We start from the raw sequence: 11,862 nt of genomic DNA, 5'->3' as shown, positions 1-11,862 counted from the left end.
CTAAGTAAGTAAGTAAGTAGGTAGGTATCATGTGGCCTACCTACCCACCTACCTCTACCTAGGTAGCTACCTACCGTAACATAGATACCTACGTAGATAGTAGGTAGGTAACATGGCAACTCCCACCTGATAATACCTAATACCTAGTAGCAATCACCAGGAATCGTAATGGGCAGTGATGGTCAAAAAAAATACTATCCCCCCCCCCCCTTACTATATAGGATACGTGGGTGAGGGGGACAGTATTTTTTTTTTAACTATGAGTTCACCAAGGTTCATTCAGTCCCTTTTCCGAGTGCAGTTCCCAAAACAGCCAAAGTTACCTACTTACCTACCTACTTTGGGATTTACCGCAGTGAGTAGAGGTATTTTAGGGAGTACTACATAGGTACCGTAAGCTACCTACCTCCAAAAAGTGCCGCTTCATAGGTAGCCTGGCTTCGTTGGGTCGGGTAAAGTGAAAGATTTGTCCATTGTTGTCACTATCAAAGGTGTGTTTCCAGTCTTCACCGTCATCAAACCCTATAGATCACCTCCACTAAGAACAGAAGCTCATGCAGACAGGGGCTCATAATCAGGTATAGTAAGTGAATGTGTGATCTGTAATGGTATTCGTCATTAACTCTTTGTCCTTCCCTTTCCCAAATCCTTCTGCTAATCTCTATTCTTCTTCTTCTGAACTTCTTCAACCTTCCAGCACACCCTCTCTCTCGCTTGAGATCACAAACTAACAAACAAAGCACGCTAATTGTTCAATACCGATATGTGTGAATTCTATCGAGGCTAGTTAATTCGTACTTTTTCCGCTTGTTCATTGTTGATTTGTTTACCCCGCACGTGGATTCTCCTGATGATAACCGCTTCAGTACCCAGACTCCCACGTTATTGTGTTCGTGGTTAGTCCTACCAACAGCACCAGAAACACTCAGGCAAGATACCCAAGCTCATCATCCTCCAACCGCTCCAGGTACTCTTTATCAAGCAAGATCTCAATGCACTTCTTGATGTCGCCAATCTTGGGCATGAATCGGGCCTTGATCTGGTTGATGGTTTCCGAGACAAGCTGCTGGTGCTTCATCTTCTTGCGCGCCTTCATGATACGGACGATAGCGGACTGTGCGTTCTTTGCGTTAGCTTTCTGGTCAACATGTTGACTAGGTATGGGGGGTCACCTACCTGCAACAACAACTTGCGATCCTCCTCAATCGTCTTGTTCGTCTCCGCCTCCTCCTGCTTGGTCTCACTCTTCATGCCCACATTCAAATTGATGCGATACTTCTTGTTCTTGAAGTCGTAGTTGAGCGAAAACGTCGCTCCCGGCCCAATCTTGCCACCTTCTCCACCCTCCGCGGTAAGAACCTTGGCCTTGACCAATATGCCTAAGGCGCCTTCAAGCACATCCGCGTTGAGTTGAGTGATGCTCGCAAGCTCCTCGAACGTGTACTGGTCCTTCTCGTTGAAAAGCAGTAAAATGGCCATCTGGTACGCCGACACGCTAAAGATATAGGGCATCTTAGCGCCCTTCATATAATTCGCCTTGATGTCGCCCTTGCACAGCTGCCACAGCCAAGTGAGCTTGCGGCCTTCGTGCTTGTTCTTGTAGAAGCGGGTGAACCGATCGCAGTCAGCCGAGATCTCGGCGGGCGCAACAAAGCTGGTGTTTGGCGGGACGAGCGGCCAGAAACCGGTGCCGAGGATAGAGTACGTCGAGTCGAGCGGCTTGCTGTCCATGTTGAGGGAGGCAACGTGCTCCTTGAAGCCTGTGTTGAGGTCCTTGGAGATCTGCATGTCCTGGAACATGCGTTGCAACTTGTTGGTGTATTCGAAGCCGCAGGCCTCCTTGAGCTTGGAAATCATCGAGGTCTCGGCGTCGTCCGAGTTGGAGTTGCTGTGCACGAGGCGGCGCGCCAGCATGCGTGAGTAGAACTTCTGAAACACGTCCTTGTCCTGGATGTACTTGAACACAGTCATAATATGCGTCAGCGTGTTCTCCAGCTCCGCCTCCTCCACGCCGGTGCTGCTCTTGCGGAGAAGCACGTCCGTGTACTTGGCCAGCAGTTCCGGTGACTTGTTGGAGCCCGATTTGCAGACCTCGTTCCTGTTCACGAATTCCTTGCAGGCGTTGTCTAGAGATCTCGTGAAGTCAGGCTCCTTGTTGAAAGCGCGCTCAACTAGCCCCTGGTACTGAGTGTGGATCTCAAGCAGAGCGTCGACGTAGACCTTGGGCTCCAGCTTGTCGGCGTCTGCAGCCACCTTGGCAACAGCCGCCAAACCAGCCTTGCGAACATGGGCCTCGAAACGAGTCCGCAGAGGCTCCAGACCGTCGGGAATGCGAGACAAGAGGCTATACATCCGTCTCATGTCGTCCTCTCGGTTGTTGTCCAGCAGGGCCTGGAACTCGTCACGCAACAGGGTAGAGTGCTCCGCGATGAGGGCCTGGTTGCAAGTCTTCTTCAGATGTAGGGCAATATCTGGATGAAGATACATGCGTACGCGCTCCTCCTCCTCAGCCAGGCGAGCCTCGGCCTTCTTCATGTACTCGACAACGCTGTTCTCGGCCACAAACTGTTTGCTTTCGTTTTGGTAAAAGACCTTGGTCGCCTCCAGGAATGGTCTTTCGAAGTGGTACCTGTACACTTCCAGCGTCGTCTTGGTGTTGTCACCCTCGTCCATGCCGAGTGAGACGAAGCTATCGACCACCTGTTTGATCTGGGTGTACTCGATGGTTTCACCGAGGCGTTGCCTTTCCACTAGCTTGAGAACGGCGTCCATAACTTTCTTGGAGACGGCTTGGAACAACACGTCACGCCACTGAACAAGGTGGAGCGTGTAAACGTCGTAGATGTTCTTTTTCCCTTCGTCCATCTCGCGCTTAACCCAGTGTCGGTTCAGGTACTTGAAAAGATGGTGGATATACTTTGCGGCGTTGGTGTAGCGTTGCCATTCGCGAATGTAAAAGGCCAACAAGGCCTCGTCCTTGTGAGCCTCCGCTTCAGAGACCAGGTGCTTAAGGTGGTCTGTCAGGTAGTTGGCCAGCTTCTTATACAAGTCCTCACCAAGCAGATGGGCTGGTGCATGTTAGTCCTCTTGCTCATCTGTTTATCGGGCAAAACGCAGGGAAGACAACATACCCCCTCTCTGGGTCCCGATTCCCGGAAGGTGATTACTCGGACTGCTGCTACCGCCGTTAGCCTTCTGCGATGTGCAGAAGTTGTGCACCGCCCTGTGCCGCAGTTAGTACCAGGTTGAAGGAGTGTATAGATCAATAGGGCATCCGTCCAACTAACGTGTAGATTCCCATGTACTACAAACGGCGTGTGTTAGCGGGGGGTAACGTGGACGGATGGGCGGGGAACAAACATACACTACTCATGTCGAGCCCTTCTTGGAGGTTGGTCATGATCTTGTTAATACTAGACTGCAAGTATGGCCAACTGATGGCAGAAGGTCAGTACGGCTGTTTGGAGGCAGAGGGGCCAGCCGCCAAGTGAGCGAAAACATACGTGCTGTCGATACCATCACTGCCAGAAGGCTGCTGCCCGTACGCCCCCGTCATCATGGTTGCCGGAGGCATGTTTGTTGTGTCTATGTGTGTGTTCGTTTGAAGAGCGATCGTGCGCCGGGAATCAAAGAAAGAATGCGATGTTGGGAACAATATGCCGGCTGACAAGTGGTGGTGGACGAGGGGCGTAATCCGTCAGAAAACCCAAGCTGACCAGGTCGTGTTGGGTCGCGTGTGTTCGTCCAGAGACTGTCGGGGGGGCAAGAACGAGTTTGATCTGGGCGACCGGTCGTTCTTGAGGCTGGAAGCGTGTTTTGTCTGCGACCTGACTGGTGACGAAGGGTGAATGGACTGGGTGACAACCAGAGGAGTAGAAGTAGAAGCAGTCGTCCTGAGCGATGAGGCGCGCCACAGGTCTGGAAGGTCGGATGGATGGCGGGGGTCACCACGTCGGTGTCGGTTGGGAGAAGGACCGTGACCGTGAGCAGACAGACGGGTTAATCGGAAATCGGGTCGGGTGAAGGAAGGATCTGATTGTTCCCTTGGAGTGACGGGTGTGAGGTCGCAGCCTAGAGGTGAGGTGTAGAGGTAAGTACCTTGGCTGGTTGTTGTTGTTGTTGTCGTGGTGGTGTTCTGACAGGTTTCAATGTTCTGTTCTGTAGGCAATCAAGTTGAAGAGTGGAGTTTCCAGATTGGCCCCCCGAGGCTGCTGCTGCTGCTGCCGTGGTCGATGCCCGGATGATAGAGCGATGCCGTCGTTCGTTGACGGTTTTCAGGCTGCAGCGGCGTGGCAGGCATCGATTGACACTGACAGCAAGTAGACAGTTAAGGCAGGCAGTGGCCCCCCCCCGCCAGTAAAAGACCACCGCGAACACGCAAAATTGTGGGGAACCGACAAAGTGGCGGGGACTGATGGAGACGATGCCCTGCGATGCGGGACGGGCGACCACCATCTACTATGTACATTCCGTCATTACCGGTACCTCTAACATTGGCGGCTAACAGATCTGGTGCAGGTATGTACCGTATGTTGGTATAATACCATGTTCCTTTTCAAGGTAAATATGTGACTCGGACCAAAGTCTGTACATGTGGGAATGGCACCCATGTACAGCTGACGGGGTACTTTACGTACGGGAAAGCAGGACAGTGACAACTTGAACGCTGTAGCTAGCTACTTGTAGGTAGAGGTATGTCGGCCGTTTACAGCCCCTTTAACCGCTGGTGTTCGAGAAGGATACCATTTGTGGCCAGGATTCGATTAGACTGCATGTATTTTCCTGCTGGGAGCTCACGGCAGGCAATATGATATCTCTCCTTACACCAAATCTTTCGCTATCCGTTCCCCTTTTCATGTCTCATAACGCATACACAATCGAGTAATAATCATCACCATCCCTGCTAATATCAACATCACCAACATTACCAACTGATCAAACACTATTTGTTACCGCTGTATGCTAATCTGCTAATCCAAAAGCCCCACCCATAAAAAACCCAGAGGCAGAACCGTGCTGAGGTATCGACAAAGTACGAGAAAATGCAAGTAAGTATGCTACCATGCGGGATTGAGACGTTCGACGTTATTCATCTCCCCCGATCTGTTTTTCTTTCCCTCTCAATATCCTTCCCGGGCTTTACCGCCCATTATAACCGTCGTCACCTCCCCCTCTGAGTCTCCAAATCGTCTCCGCCTCCCAGCTTCACTACCAGCCTAAAAACATTAACCGTGAAGTTGGTCAACCAGAAAAATAGCCCAATCAGCTGAAACGCGGCCAGTGCCTGGCTGAAATGGTCCGTGAAGCGATCTTGACTGTTGTGATAAACCAACACCTCGTACGCCAACGCCGTGCTGGCCGCCTTGAACACGATGAAAAACACATCCATCAGCACCAACCCGCTCTTCTGCGTCACTGGCCTTAGCCCCAATGGGCGACCCGTGTATTCGTCCCAGAGCATGTACCCGATATAAGGAATCGCTATCGTGTCCACCGCAATCGCCACTATCGCTTGAGTCCGCTCTGACGACCCGGGCGAGATCTGTCTTATTAGGGAAAGCTCTTGGTCGACGTATCCTTCGGAACTGGAGGCTGAATGCAGTGCTCGTAATCGAGCGAGAATCTGATTCTGTAGTTCTTGCTGGTTGGAGCGCCGCCGACCTTCGAGCTGGTAGATACGAATCGCAAGGGCAAGGGCACAGATGGAGGTGATGAGGACGAGGGACCGGAAGAGTAACGGCACCAAGGGATGGCGGAGGACGTGCTGCCATAGCCGCTTGTACAAGGCCGACCTCCTCCCGGTGCGAGACTTGTAAACGTCTTCGGGTTCGGGCAGGTGCACGGGTAGATTCAAGTTTGGTTGCAGCTTCTCGAGTGTTTGGTAGTCGACCACTTCCGACTGCTCATTCGGCATGTGGCCCCACTGCGACGAGTGGATGAATTCGGACCAGGGCGAGTTGGACGTGTAGTGCGCATTCCGGTGGAGAATGACGGGTTCGTCCGTTCGGAGGTGGTCCCATTTCCGGCCGCGCTCCATGCCGTCCCCGCGTCTCAGAATCCGCCGCAGTTTCATCTTGGAATCGTTCCTCCGCTCCAGCCCATCTGGTTCGTACACAAATCCATCTTTTGATACCCTTCGTGGTTCGGTTGGCGTGCCGTTGTGTTGTGGCTGGACTGTGCGTGGGGGTGGTCGGTTCAAGATTCCCCCCTGGCCGGTGGACGGTTGTCCATATCTCTCTTCATACGAGTCGATCCATGCTACATGACACGAGTTAGAATTCGGAACAACAGAACCACATATTATTGCGAGAACGATGATGCTGGGAAGTTGATGTCGGGTGGGGGGTCCATACGAGGCAACGTCCTTGTCTTGGGACGCAAAGGAGGAAGCAATGTGTCACCATCGGTGTTATCGGAAGAAGGAGTGGACTGGTTCGAGCGTGGAGGAGACGGATTCGCGGCCGTCATGCTGGCACTCAACACTACTTTTTTTGTTTGTTGTTTGCCGAGCCCGTTGGAGGTGGCTGATGGCGGGCGGCTGGGAACTAGAGTCTCGGATGTTCCAGTCGTAATGGATAAGTTGTAGTAGTAAGTAGTAGTGTTGACGTGATGATGGGTAGAGGTAGCTCGGGATGTGCAGTCGAAGTCACTCCGGATCGGCCGCAGAGGTATTATTGTAGGTGGGGTGGGTCAGGTTACTGCACCCCTCAGGTTATCGGAGTGGCCGGGCACCTCAGCGGCAGCAGCAGCCGCGCATCAGAGACGGGAATTGGCGACAGGATGATCCGTCTTTCTATCACTCAGCTATCGGAGGGCAACGGATTGAAACCCCAAAAGGCGAGGAGGAACTGGAGGACGAAGAGTTGGCGTGGGATGGAAGTGGTAGTGCCAGTGGCGGTGCATAGCGGTGTGGTTTAGCAATTGATGTTAGTGATAGGTCAAGATGCTTCAATCTCCTGGCATTCCACTTCCACTTTGCACAAGTCCCGATCCGTTCTTCGTTCCTGTTGGCGATTCCAGGTCTCGTCGGGGGGTTAGTCGACTAGGGGGTGTGTTGTCGCAGGGCGTCAACCTTTTGTTTCCGTCAATGGCCGCAAGAGGTCCCGTCCTTATCGGTCGGTCCCAACGAGATGGAAAAGGGCACACTCCGACGGGGACCTGAGCACAGATCGATAAAGATGAAGAAGGGGAAATTTCGTCTTTCAAAAGGTGGAAATGGCTGGGGAAAGGACGTCTCTTTACAACCTACAGCCCGGTTTTCCTGCTTCTGTTAGTTGCCGTGATCCAATCTCCCTGCCTGGCTCCCCAGGGGCTGCCCTTGTCCCTGCCCTGCCTTCTGGCCTGCCCCTGGTCCCCTCCGGCGGCTGCTGAAGGTCGGATGACGGGGTGTGAGGTGACGCCCAGAAAGGGAGCCGATGGTGGACAACTGAACTTGAGCCCAGGGGCTGCTGCGCTTTGACGCCCCCAGGCCCCTAGAGGTAGGTAACAAGGAAACGCCGGCCGGCCTGGACTGCCTTGGTTTTGTGGGCATCTCTGTTAGTGCGCGTGTTAGTAGTGCAGAGCCTTCTAAGCCTGCAGCCCCCGGCTATTCCCTGCCGCCCCCACTAGCGAACCGCTCAGGAACAGCAATGACGACACTGCGTCTGGTTCAGGGGACAGAAAAACCGGGGTGGTGCGTGGAGGGGCCCGTTGGTTTCCCGATTCCCATTTCCCGGTTATCGACCAGATCAGTGTCTTGACACGTGCCTGCGTGCAGAGGGGACGTGTCGTGCAGCAGTAGGGCATCTGGGAATCCCTTCATGTATCAAACGATACCCGAGATACATATCAGAGTGACCTTAGCTTGGCTGACCTATCTTTTTTTCTGTGAGGCTTTAGCTAAGGACGGTTTTTCGGGAGATGACGAGATACAATCTCCAGAACAACTGGGATCCCTCTAAAACAGGGACATTGTGATACACATGACAGGAGTGTCGGTCAAACAGACTTTGTCAGGAAGCTTATCAGATTAAATCGCGTAACTCCGGTACAAAATTCAATTATAGTACTTCTAGGAAAACGGTGGTCGTTGGGCTGAATCCCATTCCGGCCGTGACACTCGGACGGCCCGTCCTCTCGCTGTCGGGCCGGTGGGTTCTAGGCCCATCCCGACGACAGTCTGCAATACCTACCTCCCGTCTGCCTGCCGGGCCTCCCATTGCGTCACTGTTTCTTTCCCGCGCTAGCTTCACAAACTGAACCATCCACTCACCAAAAAAATGTAACCCAATCCAGGAACATATTCAATCCTAACTGAAGAGTAACTTACTTCTCACGAGCCTCAACATCCAATCCCTCCGTTAGTTTACTGTAGGAGTTTCACCATTAGCGCCCCTCAAAGGTTTTGTTGGGACCAGGCAGTCACTTTATACCCATCGAACATCCCAGCCATTGGATCCCACTTCACAGCCAGTTCTGCTTCCAATTTGCCTTTGGAAGCTGCTGCGCCCGGACAGAGAGGCCTCACGATTGCGACGCTTGGGACGCGGTGGCGACAGACGGGAGTCATACACAATCGCAGACTACAAAATCCCGCCGTCTTTGTGCTTAATTCGAAACCGAAACAAACCATCACCAGCTTGGCGCCAACTAGCATAGATAGTACCTACTCGAACCACCAATTCTTTCCCACCACCTCGCGCGCCATCACGCGCAACCACCCTTCTCTTCAAAATGCGCCTCTACCTCCTCCCAATCTCCACCCGGCGCACCCTCCTCTACTGCCAAAAGCTACAGCCTCCATCGTCCGCTTCCACGTCCACACCAAAACAAAAGCAGTCATGGGGCGACTACATCCAAACCAAAGCAGCTCTCACCTGGGCCTCCTGGGAAAAGAAGGAATCCGGCTGGCAAGAGGCCGTCGCCAGCTACGGAAACCAATTGCTTAGGAAGCTGCCATACGAAGAATGGGCCTTGAAGAGCATGCCACCCTTGACAAAGTCGCGGCAACGACAACTCGAGGCCTTGTTACAGCAACAGGCGCAGGCGGAGGGAGATTTCGCGATGGAATCAGGGGAGAAGGGAGGCAACAAGAGGGGGAAAGTGGATGTGGACAAAGTAGAGGTGGTGTATCCCGGTGGACTGATCAAGGCGGAACAAGTGCCGAGGATATTGCACAAGCTGGCGACGGAGAGGGAGGGCCATCACAAGAAGTGGTTCTGGTGGTGTTTGGCGGGGATGCCGGTTACTATTCCCATTGGTATCCTACCTTTGTACGTTTTTTCCTGTTTCTTTCCTTTCCCTCTTTTTTCTATTCATCAGAAGTACTAACAGGTTTTTCAACAACAGAGTCCCCAACCTCCCCTTTTTCTACCTCGTCTACCGCGCCTGGTCTCACCACCGCGCCCTTTCCGGCGGCAAACACATTTCTTTCCTCCTCCAACACGCCTCCCGCCTGTTATCCTACCACCCCTCGCCCATCCTCGACGAGATCTACTCCACCCAGCGCTTCCCGCTCCCTTTTACTTCTGAGCCGACCACGGGGCCCGAAGCGGAAACGATCAAGCACCCGGATCCGGCCAAGGTAGTCCAGGCGGTCAATGGTGGAAACACCACCACGGAAAAGACGGATGGGGTGAACATGGGTCATGTCCTGGAACAAAGGGAGGTGGAAGATGGTGAAGTCTTGCTTTTGTCTCAGGAGAATGCAAAGAAGATGGTCCAGCTGCTGGAGGTGCCCGAGCTGGAAGTGGAGCTGGAGCGAGCGATTTGGCAGGTTGAGACGGCGGTGGAGAAGAAGAATAGGGAGATTGAGGCGGAGGCTAAAGTGGATGATACCAAGAAGGAGAAGGAGAAGGTAAAGACGCAGTGAGGCGTCATGAGGAATCAGATGGAAGAAGACGTCTATGATGATGTATGATGCGTGGATGAAAGATTAAGTTTAGCATTTGTATGACTATAGAGGGACGGATGATGGCAGCATTTAGTAACGAGCAAGCTGGAGTAAACGGTTAGAGGAGAAGGTCATGATTTATGACAAGAGATTACGAAAAACTTACTACTTTGTTCTATCCACGTTTTGAACATGCTTTAGTGTACAAGATACCCACGAGCGGCCGTAAGAACAAATTGTAATATGGGATTGGTACCTGGGAGTAGGCAATTCGCTTTGTGGTGACGACGCTTTCAGACTAACAGTCCCAGGGGCACCCAACTTCACCCCTCCAGCTTGACCAAACCGATTCCCGTGTCCTTCCATTTCCCATCTCGAAGTGTCCAAGTTCCAATTTCAAAAGTCCTTTCCTTGTGCTCCTTCAGGTATTCAAAAGCATCATGATTGGGAGACGCATGTCGCTACAGTATGTGTACAGCTACCATGCTATATAGAGATGTGTGCCCCCTGTGCCTCTAGCAGTTCGTTTATCTGTTTCATTCCCTTTCTTTACGCTGTTGCCGTCGTCGCTGTTGCCGTCGCCGCTAAAGTTGAGGTTGAGTTTTCTTGTACGTGTACTCCTGGAATTGGATGCTGGTGGTCTTGGTCAAAGTAGAGTCTGCAAGTCCAGTCCGCCCCCGGTACCCATTCTTCCGAGCTCCCTACCTACTCCCCTACAATGCTGCCCCTGTGTTCGCACGTCGTAAGTCACCCTGGCCACCGCAGCGGCAAACTGTAGAACGGGCGCAATTCGTGTCCTGGTGGAGTTTCGCCTCTTTTCACAAAAGCGGATGGAAAACAAGACCCTTTTCCTCCATGGTCTCTACATCTGTCGCCCACGGTCACCCACACGGCAATCCTTGGGGTCTGAGTATGGAATGGGCTGCGTTGCAAACGACCTTTTGCGATGTCACGGCTCTGATCCTATAGGCATGGAAACTAAGGAGTGCCTGTCCAGCAAATGTTTTGCAGTCACTGTCCGTTCAAGAAAGGCCGGTCCAGTCGTCCAAGAACCTCGCGTCCTATAGTCTGCCAAAAGTCACGTTGGTGGTAGGCTGTGAATTACGCAGACACTGTTGGAAACTCTGGAAGATCTGGAGGAGGTAATGACTTCCATATCGGTTGCGAGGTCACTCTCAAACTCCGGGCTCGGCATCGCGGGTCTAGAGGAGGTGTTGTAGAATCCCCACAACGTTGATGGTCCTTCGTAGACGACTCTGTTTTGGTAGTTGAATGACTCCCCGAACGCATATCGATTGTCTTTTGTAGGTGCGCTACTAATTTGGCCAGCTTGATGGCGTGGGTACATGCCCTTTTTGCCTTTTCCCGAAGGAAGCTCAAACGCAGAGGGAGGTGTTCATTTTTCCTTCCGAAATTTGGGTCGTGCTCTTGTTTCGGCTTGGTGCTGATAGGAATGGTAGAATTCAGTGGTGACGAGCCTGGGATGGGAGCATATGATGTGTCTATGGTGTTTCCGGGCAAGGGACGGCCCTCGTGGTCAAAGTAACGACGTGGTCGGATCTTGCCCGAGGGGTCATAGTAGAATCCCGCATCTCCGGCTGGTGAAGACATTTGGTTGTCATTTGAGTGTGGCATGTAATTATGAGCGTTGGATGAAAGGTTGAGAAACAGGGAAAGACAAGATATTGGGGCTCAAAGCAGGATATGAATCGAGTTTGATCTTCCTGCTTTCTTGTCTAATTAGCTGGCAGATGCAAGTGGTAGTTTGAAGCTGGTTTCGGCCGCCTTCATGTGCAGCGATGTGGTGTTGATACTTGGCAATCCGTGCCTGCGCGGGCATGTTGCTGACATAGGTAGGTATTCTCTCCATATTGCATCGAATTGTAGTTGCTTGATCATTCTCTCATTCTTCAGCATTACCAATCTAGATTTTGACAAGAGGCAGTGGGAGATATTCACAGTTTGCACCTGGGATTTTTCGTTTGACGGGG

At 52.4% G+C, this 11,862-nt stretch overlaps 3 protein-coding genes across 3 annotated transcripts; 1 reads left to right on the top strand and 2 right to left on the bottom strand.

The window, feature by feature from the left end:
• Positions 1 to 749: 749 nt before the first annotated feature.
• B0T23DRAFT_238689 (Cullin) lies at positions 750 to 3,822 on the bottom strand. The gene is made up of 6 exons (XM_062834002.1): positions 3,504 to 3,822; positions 3,365 to 3,434; positions 3,288 to 3,304; positions 3,132 to 3,223; positions 1,177 to 3,068; positions 750 to 1,114 (listed from the first exon to the last, which is right to left on the bottom strand). Exons 1-6 carry the CDS (start codon positions 3,572 to 3,574, stop codon positions 926 to 928), a joined length of 2,331 nt encoding a protein of 776 aa, XP_062688553.1. The 5' UTR covers positions 3,575 to 3,822; the 3' UTR covers positions 750 to 925.
• Positions 3,823 to 5,023: 1,201 nt separating this feature from the next.
• Positions 5,024 to 6,705, bottom strand: B0T23DRAFT_238632 (uncharacterized protein). Its single transcript, XM_062834001.1, has 2 exons — positions 6,354 to 6,705; positions 5,024 to 6,258 (listed from the first exon to the last, which is right to left on the bottom strand). Exons 1-2 carry the CDS (start codon positions 6,466 to 6,468, stop codon positions 5,162 to 5,164), a joined length of 1,212 nt encoding a protein of 403 aa, XP_062688552.1. The 5' UTR covers positions 6,469 to 6,705; the 3' UTR covers positions 5,024 to 5,161.
• A 1,523-nt stretch (positions 6,706 to 8,228) lies between these two features.
• B0T23DRAFT_345995 (mitochondrial K+-H+ exchange-related-domain-containing protein) lies at positions 8,229 to 10,047 on the top strand. The gene is made up of 2 exons (XM_062835964.1): positions 8,229 to 9,251; positions 9,328 to 10,047. Exons 1-2 carry the CDS (start codon positions 8,713 to 8,715, stop codon positions 9,848 to 9,850), a joined length of 1,062 nt encoding a protein of 353 aa, XP_062688551.1. The 5' UTR covers positions 8,229 to 8,712; the 3' UTR covers positions 9,851 to 10,047.
• Positions 10,048 to 11,862: the final 1,815 nt, after the last annotated feature.

This window comes from Neurospora hispaniola (assembly GCF_033458365.1).
Source record: "Neurospora hispaniola strain FGSC 10403 chromosome Unknown B0T23scaffold_9, whole genome shotgun sequence".
NCBI lineage: Eukaryota > Fungi > Ascomycota > Sordariomycetes > Sordariales > Sordariaceae > Neurospora > Neurospora hispaniola.
Note: the sequence above shows the minus strand (reverse complement) of the source record. Positions and strands in the feature narration are given on the sequence as shown.

What these genes read in the sequence shown, in the direction of transcription:
- B0T23DRAFT_238689 (XM_062834002.1), bottom strand. Translation starts at nt 3,574, where the DNA reads ATGCCTCCGGCAACCATGATGACGGGGGCGTACGGGCAGCAGCCTTCT. An exon ending in AGTGATGGTATCGACAGCAC is followed by an intron (nt 3,435 to 3,503) that starts GTATGTTTTCGC and finishes TTCTGCCATCAG; the next exon opens with TTGGCCATACTTGCAGTCTA. An exon ending in ATCGCAAGTTGTTGTTGCAG is followed by an intron (nt 1,115 to 1,176) that starts GTAGGTGACCCC and finishes AAGAACGCACAG; the next exon opens with TCCGCTATCGTCCGTATCAT.
- B0T23DRAFT_238632 (XM_062834001.1), bottom strand. Translation starts at nt 6,468, where the DNA reads ATGACGGCCGCGAATCCGTCTCCTCCACGCTCGAACCAGTCCACTCCT. An exon ending in CAAGACAAGGACGTTGCCTC is followed by an intron (nt 6,259 to 6,353) that starts GTATGGACCCCC and finishes CGTGTCATGTAG; the next exon opens with CATGGATCGACTCGTATGAA.
- B0T23DRAFT_345995 (XM_062835964.1), top strand. Translation starts at nt 8,713, where the DNA reads ATGCGCCTCTACCTCCTCCCAATCTCCACCCGGCGCACCCTCCTCTAC. An exon ending in CCCATTGGTATCCTACCTTT is followed by an intron (nt 9,252 to 9,327) that starts GTACGTTTTTTC and finishes TTTCAACAACAG; the next exon opens with AGTCCCCAACCTCCCCTTTT.